General features: G+C 41.7%; 1 protein-coding gene across 1 annotated transcript in view; it reads left to right on the top strand.

The window, feature by feature from the left end:
* The window catches only part of LOC108118111 (techylectin-5B-like), a 130639-nt gene that overhangs the window by 34374 nt on the left and 78785 nt on the right, over positions 1-17480 (top strand). The window contains exon 3 of the mRNA XM_041819199.1: positions 14409-14595. Coding sequence (XP_041675133.1) covers positions 14409-14595 — 187 coding nt within the window. The remainder of the gene's footprint in view (positions 1-14408; positions 14596-17480) is intronic.

The raw sequence follows: 17480 nt of genomic DNA, 5'->3' as shown, positions 1-17480 counted from the left end.
GCCGATACTCGCCGTCGATATGAAACACGACTAAAAAGCGAGTCCCGGGATATAGAGAAGGTTGGAAATACTGCAGCCGATACTCGCCGTCAATATGAAACATGACTAAATTGCGAGACTTGGGATATGGATCAGGAAGAAAATACTGCAGCCCACAGAGAAAGGCGCTTGGATCCCGTTTTTCGTGTGGGTGAACAAACAGCCGATACTCGCCGACGATATGAAACACAACTAAATAGCGAGACTTGGGCTATGGAGCAGGTTCAAAATTCTGGGATTCACAGAGAAAGGCGCTTGGATCCCGTTTTTCGTGCGGGAGAACAAGCAGCCGATACTCGTCGTCGATATGAAACAAGACTAAATAGCGAGACCCGGGCTATGGAGCAGGTTGAAAATACTGCAGCCCATATGGCAGGGCGCTTGGATCCCGTTTTTCGTGCGGGAGAACAAGCAGCCGATTCTCGTCGTCGATATGAAACACGACTAAATAGCAAGTCCCGGGATATGGAGAAGGTTGAAAATACTGCAGCCCATATGGAAAGGCGCTTGGATCCCGTTTTTCGTGCGGGTGAACAAGCAGCCGATACTCGCCGTCGATATGAAACACGACTAAATAGCGAGTCCAGGGCTTTGGAGCAGGTTGAAAATACTGCAGCCCATAGGGAAAGGCGCTTGGATCCCGGTTTTCTTGCGAGTGAACAAGCAGCCGATTCTCACCATCGAAATGAAACACGACTAAATAGCAAGTCCCGGGATATGGAGAAGGTTGAAAATACTGCAGCCCATAAGGAAAGGCGCTTGGATCCCGTTTTTCGTGCGGGTGAACAAGCAGCCGATACTCGCCGTCGATATGAAACACGACTAAATAGCGAGACCCGGGCTATGGAGCAGGTTGAAAATACTGCAGCCCATAGGGAAAGGCGCTTGGATCCCTTTTTTCGTGCGGGTGAACAAGCAGCCGATACTCGCCGTCGATATGAAACACGACTAAATAGCGAGTCCAGGGCTTTGGAGCAGGTTGAAAATACTGCAGCCGATACTTGCCGTCAATATGAAACATGACTAAATTGCGAGACCTGGGCTATGGAGCAGGATGAAAATACTGCAGCCCACAGAGAAAGGCGCTTGGATCCCGTTTTTCGAGCGGGTGAACAAGCAGCCGATACTCGCCGACGATATGAAACACAACTAAATAGCGAGACATGGGCTATGGAGCAGGTTCAAAATTCTGGGAGTCACAGAGAAAGGCGCTTGGATCCCGTTTTTCGTGCGGGAGAACAAGCAGCCGATTCTCGTCGTCGATATGAAACAAGACTAAATAGCGAGACCCGGGTTATGGAGCAGTTTGAAACTACTGCAGCCCATAGGGAAAGGCGCTTGGATCCCGTTTTTCGTGCGGGTGAATAAGCAGCCAATAGTCGCCGTCGATATGAAACACGACTAAATTGCGAGACCTGGGATATGGAGCAAATGAAAATACTGCAGCCCATAGGGAAAGGCGCTTGGCTCCCGTTTTTCGTGCGGGTGAACAAGCAGCCGATTCTCACCATCGAAATGAAACACGACTAAATAGCAAGTCCCGGGATATGGAGAAGGTTGAAAATACTGCAGCCCATAAGGAAAGGCGCTTGGATCCCGTTTTTCGTGCGGGTGAACAAGCAGCCGATACTCGCCGTCGATATGAAACACGACTAAAAAGCGAGTCCCGGGATAAAGAGAAGGTTGAAAATACTGCAGCCGATACTCGCCGTCAATGTGAAACAAGACTAAATAGCGAAACCCGGGCTATGGAGCAGTTTGAAACTACTGCAGCCCATAGGGAAAGGCGCTTGGATCCCGTTTTTCGTGCGGGTGAATAAGCAGCCGATAGTCGCCGTCGATATGAAACACGACTAAATTGCGAGACCTGGGATATGGAGCAAATGAAAATACTGCAGCCCATAGGGAAAGGCGCTTGGATCCCGTTTTTCGTGCGGGTGAACAAGCAGCCGATACTCGCCGTTGATATGAAACAAAACTAAATAGTGAAACCCGGGCTATGGAGCAGTTTGAAACTACTGCAGCCCATATGGCAGGGCGCTTGGATCCCGTTTTTCGTGCGGGTGATCAAGCAGCCGATACTCGCCGTCGATATGAAACAAGACTAAATAGCGAGACCCGGGCTATGGAGCAGGTTGAAAATACTGCAGCCCATAGGGAAAGGCGCTTGGATCCCATTTTTCGTGCGGGTGAACAAGCAGCCGATACTCGCCGACGATATGAAACACAACTAAATAGCGAGACATGGGCTATGGAGCAGGTTCAAAATTCTGGGAGTCACAGAGAAAGGCGCTTGGATCCCGTTTTTCGTGCGGGTGAACAAGCAGCCCATACTGGCCGTCGCTATGAAACACGACTAAATAGCGAGTCCAGGGCTTTGGAGCAGGTTGAAAATACTGCAGCCCATAGGGAAAGGCGCTTGGATCCCATTTTTCGTGCGGGTGAACAAGCAGCCGATACTCGCCGTCGATATGAAACACGACTAAATAGCGAGTCCAGGGCTTTGGAGCAGGTTGAAAATACTGCAGCCAATACTCGCCGTCAATATGAAACATGACTAAATTGCGAGACCTGGGCTATGGAGCAGGATGAAAATACTGCAGCCCACAGAGAAAGGCGCTTGGATCCCGTTTTTCGTGCGGGTGAACAAGCAGCCGATACTCGCCGACGATATGAAACACAACTAAATAGCGAGACATGGGCTATGGAGCAGGTTCAAAATTCTGGGAGTCACAGAGAAAGGCGCTTGGATCCCGTTTTTCGTGCGGGTGAACAAGCAGCCCATACTGGCCGTCGCTATGAAACACGACTAAATAGCGAGTCCAGGGCTTTGGAGCAGGTTGAAAATACTGCAGCCGATACTTGCCGTCAATATGAAACATGACTAAATTGCGAGACCTGGGCTATGGAGCAGGATGAAAATACTGCAGCCCACAGAGAAAGGCGCTTGGATCCCGTTTTTCGTGCGGGTGAACAAGCAGCCGATACTCGCCGACGATATGAAACACAACTAAATAGCGAGACATGGGCTATGGAGCAGGTTCAAAATTCTGAGAGTCACAGAGAAAGGCGCTTGGATCCCGTTTTTCGTGCGGGAGAACAAGCAGCCGATTCTCGTCGTCGATATGAAACAAGACTAAATAGCGAGACCCGGGCTATGGAGCAGGTTGAAAATACTTCAGCCCATATGGAAAGGCGCTTGGATCCCGTTTTTCGTGCGGGTGAACAAGCAGCCGATACTCGTCGTCGATATGAAACAAGACTAAATAGCGAGACCCGGGCTATGGAGCAGGTTGAAAATACTGCAGCCCATAGCGAAAGGCGCTTGGATCCCATTTTTCGTGCGGGTGAACAAGCAGCCGATACTCGCCGTCGATATGAAACACAACTAAATAGCGAGACATGGGCTATGGAGCAGGTTCAAAATTCTGGGAGTCACAGAGAAAGGCGCTTGGATCCCGTTTTTCGTGCGGGAGAACAAGCAGCCGATTCTCGTCGTCGATATGATAGAAGACTAAATAGCGAGACCCGGGCTATGGAGCAGGTTGTAAATACTTCAGGCTATATGGAAAGGCGCTTGGATCCCGTTTTTCGTGCGGGTGAACAAGCAGCCGATACTCGCCGTCGATATGAAACACGACTAAAAAGCGAGTCCCGGGATATAGAGAAGGTTGGAAATACTGCAGCCGATACTCGCCGTCAATATGAAACATGACTAAATTGCGAGACTTGGGATATGGAGCAGGAAGAAAATACTGCAGCCCACAGAGAAAGGCGCTTGGCAGAGAACGGCAAGGGTACACCCATACAATGAGTGCACTCGAATCATATGTGCCTTTTCGGGACTCAGAGTGTGATCGGCACCCTAAAATAAGGGTGAGTGTCTTGCACAGCACATTTTGAATGTGCACAAATCGGATTGTGCGTTATGAGTGTTTGCGTTTTTGACACCCGCTCAATTTTAGGCACATGAGTCTAATGCACAGACACCCTAAACACTCATAGCAAATGAAGCGAGTGTCTGAGACACCCATGATTTTTGGGAAAGTGAGTCGGGTGTCTTGAAAGTGAGTCGAGTGTCTCGAGATGAGTCGAGTGTCTCGAGATGAGTCGAGTGTCTCGAGATGAGTCGTGTGTCTTGAAATGATTCGGGTGTTTCGGGTGTCTTCAACTGATCTGTGTGTTTCGGGTGTCTTCAGCTGTATTGCATGAGCAGGTCATTGAGGGTTGACCGAATAATTTTACATGAAAGGAAGGAAGGAAATCCCAATAATGGTCCCTTAAAACAGGCCAAATATTTTGGGATTTTCCGTGCCAGGTTATCTACCTGCTATTCGCAGTGAAATTGACTTATGATCTGTATTCTTATATGTATTCTTGATGCAATGCCAGTTTTTTTTTTTGCGTTTTTTAAGACTTTGTCATTGAAGATTAATTACTTGTAATGATTACAAACTCTTATTGTCTAATATTAGTTACTGAAGACGGCAATAATTTTTATTATTACAAATACACTTTTCTAAGATTAAAATGAATCCAAACGGAAAACAAATTATTTTCTGATTTTTAAGGGGCTATATTTATGTTTAATTATTGGGATTTCCTTCCTTCCTTTCATGTAAAATTATTCGGTCAACCCTCAATGACCTGCTCATGCAATACAGCTGAAGACACCCGAAACACACAGATCAGTTGAAGACACCCGAAACACCCGAATCATTTCAAGACACACGACTCATCTCGAGACACTCGACTCATCTCGAGACACTCGACTCATCTCGAGACACTCGACTCACTTTCAAGACACCCGACTCACTTTCCCAAAAATCATGGGTGTCTCAGACACTCGCTTCATTTGCTATGAGTGTTTAGGGTGTCTGTGCATTAGACTCATGTGCCTAAAATTGAGCGGGTGTCAAAAACGCAAACACCCAAAACGCACAAACCGATCTGTGCACTCGGGTGTGTGCTCTTTTGTTTCTGTTCATGAGTGCGGCACACACTCGAAATTTATGAGTGTGATTCGGGTGCCGAAAAAAGACACCCTTGACGTTCTCTGGCGCTTGGATCCCGTTTTTCGTGTGGGTGAACAAACAGCCGATACTCGCCGACGATATGAAACACAACTAAATAGCGAGACTGGGCTATGGAGCAGGTTCAAAATTCTGGGATTCACAGAGAAAGGCGCTTGGATCCCGTTTTTCGTGCGAGAGAACAAGCAGCCGATACTCGTCGTCGATATGAAACAAGACTAAATAGCGAGACCCGGGCTATGGAGCAGGTTGAAAATACTGCAGCCCATATGGCAGGGCGCTTGGATCCCGTTTTTCGTGCTGGAGAACAAGCAGCCGATTCTCGTCGTCGATATGAAATACGACTAAATAGCGAGTCCAGGGCTTTGGAGCAGGTTGAAAATACTGCAGCCGATACTTGCCGTCAATATGAAACATGACTAAATTGCGAGACCTGGGCTATGGATCAGGATGAACATACTGCAGCCCACAGAGAAAGGCGCTTGGATCCCGTTTTTCGTGCGGGTGAACAAGCAGCCGATACTCGCCGACGATATGAAACACAACTAAATAGCGAGACATGGGCTATGGAGCAGGTTAAAAATTCTGAGAGTCACAGAGAAAGACGCTTGGATCCCGATTTTCGTGCGGGAGAACAAGCAGCCGATTCTCGTCGTCGATATGAAACAAGACTAAATAGCGAGACCCGGGCTATGGAGCAGGTTGTAAATACTTCAGCCTATATGGAAAGGCGCTTGATCCCGTTTTCGTGCGGGTGAACAAGCAGCCGATACTCGCCGTCGATATGAAACACGACTAAAAAGCGAGTCCCGGGATATAGAGAAGGTTGGAAATACTGCAGCCGATACTCGCCGTCAATATGAAACATGACTAAATTGCGAGACCTGGGCTATGGAGCAGGATGAAAATACTGCAGCCCACAGAGAAAGGCGCTTGGATCCCGTTTTTCGTGCGGGAGAACAAGCAGCCGATTCTCGTCGTCGATATGAAACAAGACTAAATAGCGAGACCCGGGCTATGGAGCAGGTTCAAAATTCTGGGAGTCACAGAGAAAGGCGCTTGGATCCCGTTTTTCGTGCGGGTGAACAAGCAGCCGATACTCGCCGTCGATATGAAACACGACTAAAAAGCGAGTCCCGGGATATAGAGAAGGTTGGAAATACTGCAGCCGATACTCGCCGTCAATTTGAAACATGACTAAATTGCGAGACCTGGGATATGGAGCAGGAAGAAAATACTGCAGCCCACAGAGAAAGGCGCTTGGATCCCGTTTTTCGTGCGGGTGATCAAGCAGCCGATACTCGCCGTCGATATGAAACAAGACTAAATAGCGAAACCCGGGCTATCGAGCAGTTTGAAACTACTGCATCCCATAGGGAAAGGCGATTGGATCCTGTTTTTCGTGCGGGTGAACAAGCAGCCGATACTCGCCGTCGATATGAAACACGACTAAATAGCGAGACCCGTGCTATGGAGCAGGTTTACATTTTCTAGGAGCAGTAGGGAAAGGCGCTTGGATCCCGTTTTTCGTACGGGTGAACAAGCAGCCGATACTCGCCGTCGATATGAAACACGACTAACTTGCGAGACCTGGGATATGGAGCAGGATGAAAATACTGCAGCCCATAGGGAAAGGCGCTTGGATCCCGTTTTTCGTGCGGGTGAACAAGCAGCCGATACTCGCCGTCGATATGAAACAAGACTTAATAGCGAGACCCGGGCTATGGAGCAGGTTAAAAATACTGCAGCCCATAGGTAAAGGCGCTTGGATCCCGTTTTTCGTGCGGGTGAACAAGCAGCCGATACTCGCCGTCGATATGAAACACGACTAAATAGCGAGATCCGGGCTATGGAGTAGGTTGTAAATACTGCAGCCCATAGAGAGAGGCGCTTGGATCCTGTTTTTCGTTCGGGTGAACAAGCAGCCGAAACACGACTAAATAGCGGGACCCAATCTATGGAGCAGGTTAAAAATACTGCAGCCCATAGAGAAAGGCGCTTGGATCTCGTTTTTCGTAGCGGTGAACAAGCAGTCCATACCCCCCGACGATATGAAACACGACTAAATAGCGAGACACGAGCTATGAAGCAGGTTGAAAATACTGCAGCCAATACTCGCCGTCAATATGAAACATGACTAAATTGCGAGACCTGGGCTATGGAGCAGGATGAAAATACTGCAGCCCACAGAGAAAGGCGCTTGGATCCCGTTTTTCGTGCGGGTGAACAAGCAGCCGATACTCGCCGACGATATGAAACACAACTAAATAGCGAGACATGGGCTATCGAGCAGGTTCAAAATTCTGGGAGCTACAGAGAAAGGCGCTTGGATCCCGTTTTTCGTGCGGGTGAACAAGCAGCCCATACTGGCCGTCGATATGAAACACGACTACATAGCGAGACTCGGGCTATGGACCAGGTTGAAAATACTTCATCCGATACTCGCCGTCAATATGAAAGATGACTAAATTGCGAGACCTGGGCTATGGAACAGGATGAAATACTGCAGCCCACAGAGAAAGGCGCTTGGATCCCGTTGTTCGTGCGGGTGAAAATGCAGCCAATACTCGCCGTCGATATGAAACAAGACTAAATAGCGAGACCCGGGCTATGGAGCAGGTTGAAAATACTGCAGCCGATACTCGCCGTCAATATGACCCGGGCTATGGAGCAGGTTCAATATTCTGGAAGTCACAGAGAAAGGCGCTTGGATCCCGTTTTTCGTGCGGGTGAGCAAGCAGCCGATACTGGCCGTCGATATAAAACACGACTAAATAGTGAGACCCGGGCTATGGAGCAGGTTGAAAATACTACAGCCCATAGAGAAAGGCGCTTGAATCCGGTTTTTTGAGCGGCTGAACAAGCAGCCGATACTCGCCGTCGATATGAATCACCACTAAATAGCGAGACCCAGGCTATGGAGCAGGTTGAAAATACTGCAGCCCATTGAGAAAGGCGCTTGGATCCCGTTTTTCGTTCGGGGGAACAAGCAGCCGATACTCGTCATCGATATGAAACACTACTAAATAGCGACTCCCGGGATACGGAGGAAGTTCAAAATACTGCAGGTCGTCGAGCAGGCAAGAAAAGCAAGCAACTATTAATGCTATTAGAAATATAAACCAAAGAGTTGGTCAGTATAAAAGCATTAGTTAAAATATAGAAGCGGAAAATCTTTGGAATTTGAACCGAAGTCAGGAGATAAGATTAAATTTTTTCTCAGGACACTCATTGGACCACTACTAGCAGACCTACCGAATTAGAAGTACACATAGTTACATTCAATAGGAAAGTAAAGTCTAGCCCAGATCAGATTTGCTTCTGTAGCATAGGATTGTGGTTTCCCAAGCAAATAAGTAAGCTTTCTTTCAATAAGGCTGAGGTTGTCCAGCTCCACCTTAAGCGAAGAATGGAATACGGTCATGATATTATGGCTGAGACTATTAGCCTTTGTAAAATTGCAGAAGCTTTTAGGTAGTTAGTTAGTACAGAGCTTTACAGAAAGCACAATGTGTCAGTTAACGAGCAGTGGATCTCTAATTTTATATCTGATACTGCTATGATAGCTTCTCGACGTGATTCTCGATGAAGATTCTGAAGTGTTCGCATTTACAACTATATATGCTGGCGTAAAAAGATCATCTTCAGAAAGTTATACAACCGTAGTTAGATCCGAACTTAAGAATGTAGATAAAAGACGTTGTAGAACTGACAAATCATTCTTCAATAATAAAAAGTTGGAATTAATAAAAATTCGAAATAACATTTCAACTTGTTTATGTAAGAGTAGCGCTTCAAGCGCAATCACAGCTGCCAACGTACTTAATGGAGATTTTATGGGAAATTTCATTTTTCTTGATGAAGGGTATAAAATTTTTAGGGATATTTGCACGTCTCCTGTCCACTGGGAAGACGAAAAGAAAAATGTCTTGGCCATGATTCGCCAGTTTGGCTTGCTAAATTTTTTCATAACATTATCGGCCGCCGAAGCCAGGTGGCAATTCAAGCATTCGTCAAAAGCTACAGTATTTTGGTCATAAGTTTATTTCAGGCACTGAGATATCAGCTCACGAAGCCGTATATTGTTGTCTGGGAATGGCGTTATCGCAAACTAGCAATAAATGGGCTTACATTAACACCTTTCCTCCAGAACAACGAGCTCATATGTTGCTGGATAGGTACGAACAAAGACCAGATGTTCATGATGGCCTGTGTTTAGCCGATTTTTCTGCAAATTATGAGTATGAAGAACTCGCCAAAGAGCAACAAGTTACAATGAAGAGGAAAATGAAATTTTAGGAGAAGAATATTTTACACTGCGCAATGGTAGTGGATTTATTAGGGAAAGAAATAAGAAAAGTATAATTCGGTATAGCCCTTTTAACATCAACACAAATTATTTCAGAGCATTAGTTATGCTCTATGCTCCTTGAATAAATGAGCAGGTAGATCTAATGGAAATAAGGGCATGGAGGCAGACAGTAATACCGAGGAAAATGTGGAGGCCGCAATCGATGAGAAGTTTAGGGTCCTAGCGTTTTCAGAAACTTCTTCTCAAATTAATGTCTTAAACTTAGACAACAATGTTTCAGATGTAGAACCGGATAGCAATATCAGAGTTATAAAGCCCCCGCCAATTATTTTCCCTGAAAACTTAGCAACCTTAGTTAGATCCCTTAATTTTAGACAAAAAACTTACATAACACATGTTTTGCATAATGCAAAAAAAATTCTGTAGTTTACGACTTCTTAGGAGGCGGATTGGGAGTCGGCAAAAGTAGACTTATATCGACTTTGTTTCAATCTCTTTCTAAGGGGTATAATAAAAGAGTAGGATGCGACCCAACTTCGGTTAAGATTTCATTGTGTGCTCCCACAGGCTCAACTCTTCATTCCATGTTCTCTCTTCCTGTAGGAGGAGAGCTTAAGTCTCCCTTCAGGGGTGTTTCGGTTATCGTGTTCGGCGATCTTAGACAATTACGGCCAGTAGTTGATCGTTGGATTTTCCAGGCCCCGTCGCATGATCTATACAGTGCTATATTTGGATTTTATCTTTGGAGTCCTTTTAGGTTTTTCGAACTCACAGAGATAATGCGACAGCGAGATGACCAATCCTTTGCGATACACTTAACAACATGGCGCCCGGTCAAATGTCGTCTGAAGGTTTACGATGAAAGTGAATTTCCAAATTCATCTTTTTGACAATAATTAGGTCACAGATCGATACAATATAGAGAATCTCAGTTCAATTCCCACAGAACGCAAAGAAATGCAATAGATATGATGAAACATCCGATGGCCTTGTAAACGGATATTCCGGATATTCTTTGGATACAATTTTTAGATGAAAGTATAGGTGTTAAAGAACGATCAAAGTGCAGATATAGACAATAACCTTCATGGACCCCAATTTTTAAGATTATTAAAAGCTTTTAAATTAATTCAAACCAGACCAGAAGCTATAACTCTTCACAAGAGTCAAGGAGCTACATACATCAAAGTGGTGGTCAACCACAATTGCGGCATTACTTTATGTTGTGGAGCTCGACCGAAAAGAGGCATTCTCGTATTTATTCGTAACAAATAAGAATGTTAGTCTTTGCACAAGCGGTCGACTTTTTGCTAATTTTTCAAATTTAGCCTCTCCAGTGTTTGAGTTTAAGTTAAGTATCGATCTTTAGGGATTTTTGTTGTATCTAAAAGTCCCACTTATCCGTTTGAGACAGAACTTATGGATTTATTTCAGCGGCATTCGGTTTTTAAATAACAATTGTTTAGTGCTAGGAGATTTTAATTTATGCCTTCACTCCATCTCTGGCTGCTGTAAAAGAATTTATGATTTTTTAGTTCAAATGAAAGGTTTTCGTTCTGTATTAGATTTGAATTCGTCAACAACGAATTGCAATACTCATAATTATTGGGGTTTTTCAAATACATTTGATAATAGGGTCACTGCGCGCACATTTGAGACTACTTATAGTTACCACAGTGATATATTGGTTACCGTAGCTGAGGCAGTTAGTCAGTTAATAAATAACTTAAAAATCGTATCTCAAAATCACTACTACAGTGATAAGGCAAATTTTTTTTAAGTCTAGTTAGTAAATGCATCTAAGTTAATTATTATAAATGTACTATTATTATTATTTTAATCATACTATTTGTATTATTATAATTTATTCTAACGTATAATATTAAAAAAAATTTAAAAAAAAATATAGTTAGTAAAAGAATTAATTAAGAATTATTATTAACAAAAAATCATCATATATTACAAACAGAAATAAAAACAAAAAAGCAAAAATATTTAAAAAGTCTAGTTTGTAAAAGAATGCCTAATTTATTATTATTAACAAAAGAAAGCCTAATATATAAAAAATAAAAAAACACAAAAAATTATTTAGTCTTATTAATTATTATTTACAAAAATACTAATTTATTAATAATATATAATATTTTACATAATAATAATAATATAATTGTTAAAACGTAAATCAATGGAAAAAATTTTGGGAACATGGGGTGGTCCAACTTATGACTAGTTTGGAAACTCAAGAGCTGAGTACCGGGTATATTATAGTCGTGGCACTCGACTATAGCGTTCTCTCTTGTTTTTATGCTATCAACCGGTGTTAGAAACATTAAATCACTAAAATTTAATAAAGTATTATTTTTATTTATTATACTCGATTCAATGTATAACTCGGTGATTGTTTCATTTAGATTAACATTGTTACACATGGTTTGCATTTTTGTTTGGAACGACTTTAGAGTGAATGGACAATGATCCTCACTCCCTTTAATTAAAACATAATTACAAAATTGTTCGAAATTAAACTTTATATTGATGTTTTTTTTGTGCGTTTTGTACCAAATTAATATCTTGTTCTTTGATTGATTGTTGAAATAATGAAATGTCCAAGCATTCCTTTATCTGATTTGTGATTACATACGTTTCAATACGATAGCACAACGCACTTCTTATACATCGTACATTATCAATTATTTCTGTAACGGATAACTTTTTGTATAAGTTGGTGCGTAAATGATGCAACCAACTAATCTTTGCGACATTTTGATTGCAAATGTCACAAAAACGTATTTCACTAGCCACACGATTTTCAGTGTTATGCGCCATATTTACGAAGCTATATACTCAAAAAAATGTTTTCAATAGATAGTTTTATTTAACAACAGTGATTCATTGTTTTATTAATTGTGTTGTAAAAAATGTAGGGTATAATTATCTCCTGAAGCCTTTCGTTTTATAAATTTGAATTGAATTTCTATTGGAAACCTGCTAAATCGCTCTGGTAAAAAGGTCACAAAGTCCTCGCAAGTTAGCATAATCTTATCACCGAACCATGTTTTTTATTCATCATTTATTATTGAAATTCTTGACCAAATGGCATACTTTTTATACTCTTTATGACTGGCAATGATAATGCGCCAAGCTCATTCCACTCATCCCGTATATTTTCCATTTCAGACTGACGACTAGAATGTTTGATTTTGTAGAGCGCAATTATTGTGACTTACTTATGGCTGGCTTACATCCAGTATTTATATCATTTGCTTCAACATATAAGCGGGAGAATTGACAGGATTACGATAATTGTGTTTCTCTCTGAAAAAAAAAAAATATACAAAATATATTACATTAGGAGCGGACAGGAAGTGAGAATGTTATAGAAAATATTGAAGGCTGTCGTATATTTTTCAGCTTTGCCGAACGCCGTATGTTTTTCTGCCTAGCCGTCAAAAACGACTTGTCCAATCTTATCCTCCGTAAGCTTGGAGGACGAGAGTCAATGCTGAGTTATTTTACACTATGCGGTGTCGGTGATAGATCTGAGTACGCTGCCCCTCTTTACTATTGTACTTCATTTAATGAGTTTTGCAAAAAGCTATCAATCAGTGCAACTGAAATCAGCCAGAAAACGGCAATCCTCCGAGAGACACGCTGCTTTAAATGCGAATTGGATACTTGAACACGGACTGTGATCACTCAAACCGAACGGATGGAACGTGCTTTAATTGTTTTGAAGTGGGTTATCAGTGTCAGTAGTGCCCTAAACTTTGGCTTTCTGATAAAGTTGATGTGAAGTATTTGATACGGCACGCCCAGTTTAATCATAAAGACTCAAAACTGACGAAGAGTTTTTTACATGTATTCAAACGCACGAATGCGAAAACGAGTTGTTATGCATCAATGTTTAATAAAGGTTATATATGTCGCAGCGGGATCCCTAGTATTCGTTGGCGAGTACATTTACAAGGGCAATCTGAATTCGGAGAATTACACGCTTTTGTTTTGATAGATGACATTGAGCGAAAGGAACGGCAGCAGAGGAAGAGACGCTTTGCTGCTGAGTATGTTCCGATCGTAAAGATAAGATCAAGAGTCTTGAGTAAGACAGAGAATACTATGTTCTGAGGACTTCAGTGAGTACGACACAAAAGGGTTGGTGAAGTTTAGAACCGGTTGTTTGCTATATTATAATCTCATATATGTATGGAAGGGGTGTTTTTTAGAGGTATAGAACTTTAAGTTGGCATTACTGTTCAAGATGGCGACCAATTTAACGGCTGTGAAGTGATTTATTCTCAGTTTGGTTTGGCATAGTTTGGCATCATAAATAGACTCACGCCAGAACAACGATTGCAAATGGTGCAGTTTTATTTCGAAAAAAATGGTTCCGTGCGGATCACGTATTGCTAGCTACGTCCATTTTATTGTCGACAAAATCGATGAAGCGCAGTTCTTGGTTCTGGTCAACAAACAAAACTGCCGCATTTGGAGTGAAGCTAACCTTCAAGTGTATGTCAAAACACCGTTACATCAAAAAAAAACGGAATGTTTGGTGCGCTTTATGTGCTGGCGGAATCATTCTCCGTACTTCTTCAAAAACGATGATGGCCAGAACGTTACAGTCATCGAAAATCGGACGTCCAGGTTGGACTACATCCGAGCCAGACATGGCGGTCATATGCAAAAAATCATATTTAAAATGTTATGCCACAAGATTATCTTTTCAATAATAAAAAAGCAAGTCGTTGTGTTATTGAAATTTAAAGTTCTATTCCTCTAAAAAGCACCCTTTACATATATGTATGTTCATATAACATGCGTACAGCCACAATCTGTAAACCATTTCCTTAGATCTCGGCTATTGATGCGTATGAAGAATATGTTTTATTGGGTCATTCTGGATCATTATTATTTTAAGTACAATACCCTGCTCCAAATTTATTTTTTATATAAATTGCTTTTATTGACTATGTACTCGAACATTCATCATTTAATCCAAATACCTTTTATTTCATTTTTTTTAGTTATGCCCAGTATTCACATTTTAAAGTACACTCAGAGGCAGATTATTATAAACTTGAAATAGACGGATATGAAGGCAATGCTGGAGATTCGTTAAATGACCCTTGGTATGGATCAAACAATAGTCCATTTTCGACCTACAATAAAGACAATGATCGAAGCTCGCTTAACTGTGCAAGCATGTTAAAGGTATGTTTACGAAATTCGGTTTTTGTTATTTAATACATTTTTAAAATGACTAATTACCGTACTATATCACAATTAATCACTATGTTTAGTTTTTGTTTAAGTCTCTACTTGATAGGCTTATTTCTATTCAGGTATTATTTTTAATAAAACAATTCTATATTCCAATTTAATAACAAGAAGAAACGCTAAAGTCGAATGCCGCGATTATACCCGAAAGTGTCTTACACAACTTTAAAATAATAATTTTGCTAGTAAAAATGAACAAACATTTGGTCAAAAAAACATTTTTACTAACTGATGTCTCTGTAAGAGTGATAATAGTACCATAATCATATGCGATGGCATCTCAAGATTATACAAACTTAGTCCAAACTTTCTAGCTCTAACACTTTCGAGCTTTTGGCGCTTTTAATTTTGTGATTTGTGGGCGTTAGAGTGGGCGGGACAGGATGCTGTGTGCTTAATCTCAACTTTATATATCCTATAGGTCCTGAGATCTTAGCGTTCATACGGACGGACAAACGGAAGGACAGACGGACATAGCTTGATTGACTTCGGAACTTTATCGAGACAGAAACTCTTCCTACAATAAACGAAAACCATCAGTTGAGCGATAGTGATTTTATCTTAAGATGCGCTGGCATCTCAAGAGTATACATAATTAATCTGAACTATCTACCTCTAATAGTTCTTGATATTTCAGCAATTTTAATCGTTATTTGTGGGCGTTGAAAGATACTGAAATAACCTTGCCCAGCGTAGGGACCCCAAGAATCTTCATGCTTAATCAACTTTTTATCTCTTATAGTTCCTGTGATCCCAGCGATCATATGGACAGACGGACATGGCTCAATCGATTTCGCTATCGATACTGATCAGGAATATGTTCTTAATCACAACTCATAGCCGAGTCGATTTAGTCACGTCCGACTGTTCGTCCTTTTATCTGTCCGGCTGTCTGTCAGTCCATTTGTCCATCTATAATGATCACTGAGATCTCAGGAACTTTAAAAGACACAAAAGAACTAACATGCAGATTTAGGAGATACCTACGCAGTGCAAGTTTATTTCAGCATCCTGACCACACATTAAGGGAGGGTTTTGTATAGTTAATTCGGTGCAAAATCAGTAATTTTAAAAGAATTTTTATTGGCGATACGAAAAGTCTCAGCTCAGTTTTGGTTTTTGTGATTTCATCCAAAATTTCATCCAAAAATATTATAATATAAAAAAAAAACACGTTTTGCGGTGTATACGATAACTGGTCACTGAATTATCTGAAATTAAAGGACAAGATTCCTTAGGTAACGCTGTCGAGTTATTATTTATTTGATTTTTTTCGTTTTTTTAAGGCACTTGGAAGTCAAAAACCCCGACTTTCACCCAAATCGTCAAGATTGAGGAATTATGTAGTGAAATACTGTGCAAAATCTCAACACGATCCGTCATATAGATTTTGCAGGATCGTGTACACCGACTTTGAAAATGGTAACTTTTCAGAAGAGCATTTTAAAGTTTTGGACTCTCGAAAATCAAATATAAAACGCTGTAATTTTTGTTTACTCACACAGAGTCGTCAATTCCATGTCCGTAGAGGGGGAACTGTCATCCAGATTGTCTAGGGCAATTTTTATACCCGTTACTCGTAGAGTAAAACGGTATACTAGATTCGTTGAAAAGTATGTAACAGATAGAAGGAAGCGTTTCCGACCCTATAAAGTATATATATTGTTGATCAGGATCAATAGCGAAGTCGATTGAGCCATGTCGTCTGTCTTAGATCCCAGCGCATCTTATAGTGGTACTACTATCCGGCCACACCCACCCATACGCCCACAAGGTTCAAAAATAGGTTTTCGGATTTTCTAGAAAAGCCGATATCTCGGTAACTATAAAAGATAGAAAGTTCGGATTAGGCATGTAGGTTTTTATGATGCTCCCAATGCGAATTGTTTTTTTCCAATCAAGCCACTCCCACTATAACGCCCACCAAACCCGGAAAACCAAAAATGCCAAAATCTCAAAAACTATAAGAGCTAAAAAATGTTGCTTAAGAATACGTATTTAAGAGATGCCTCTGCAACTTGCCACGAAGTTGCATCCGACCACGCCCACTCTAACGCCCACAAACCGCGGAAAACTGTGGGGTCTATAATATTATTATGAATGCCTTCGTTTGACCTTGTGTAAATTATTTCTGTTAATATCCATCGATTTACCACAGATTTTTCAAATCGGAACATTATTTCGCTATTTATGAAGAAATTAAGGTTATAAGGCCTTACATGGGCAGCAACGTCACTATAAGCATACTCAACATACTTCCTCTGACAATAGGTGGCGCATTGTGAATTTCCACTAGCAAAATATTTTCTTCAAATTTTGTAAAACAGTAACGGGTATCTTATAGTCGCGGCACTCGACTATAGCGTTTCCTTTGCTTGAACCTGTCTACCTGAAACTCGTGCGTTTTTTCTGTAATGTTCTGCTCGCTCGTCCGCTCTTTAAATCCGCAATGCGTCAATGTTCCCTGCCCATGCATGGCTACTTGGCCCGACTCTGATGCCCATGTCTTCCATGAAACTCAAAAAAGCAAAAGAACCTTCGTTGAAAGTACAATCAGCCACATTAGCTGCAATTTCAACAACTGCAGATGTCCCTCTGACCGACTTTGGAGATATCTTCCAAATTAATTGATTGAGGCTTTCGTTATTATCTTATGTGAAACCGCCGAAGCATCGCAGCAAAAGTGCGTCCTTGCTCAAATTCACATAAATAGGCTTGATTGCTGTCAAAACTATAGCTGCAGCTTTCTGCCATTCTCCATTCGCAACAAGAGTCTTCAGCGCTTGGACATTTCTCGTGCTGTGGGTTCTCCTCAGTTG

Source organism: Drosophila eugracilis, unplaced genomic scaffold, assembly GCF_018153835.1.
Source record: "Drosophila eugracilis isolate 14026-0451.02 unplaced genomic scaffold, ASM1815383v1 contig_129, whole genome shotgun sequence".
Lineage (NCBI taxonomy): Eukaryota > Metazoa > Arthropoda > Insecta > Diptera > Drosophilidae > Drosophila > Drosophila eugracilis.
This window is presented reverse-complemented; position numbering and strand designations above follow the sequence as displayed.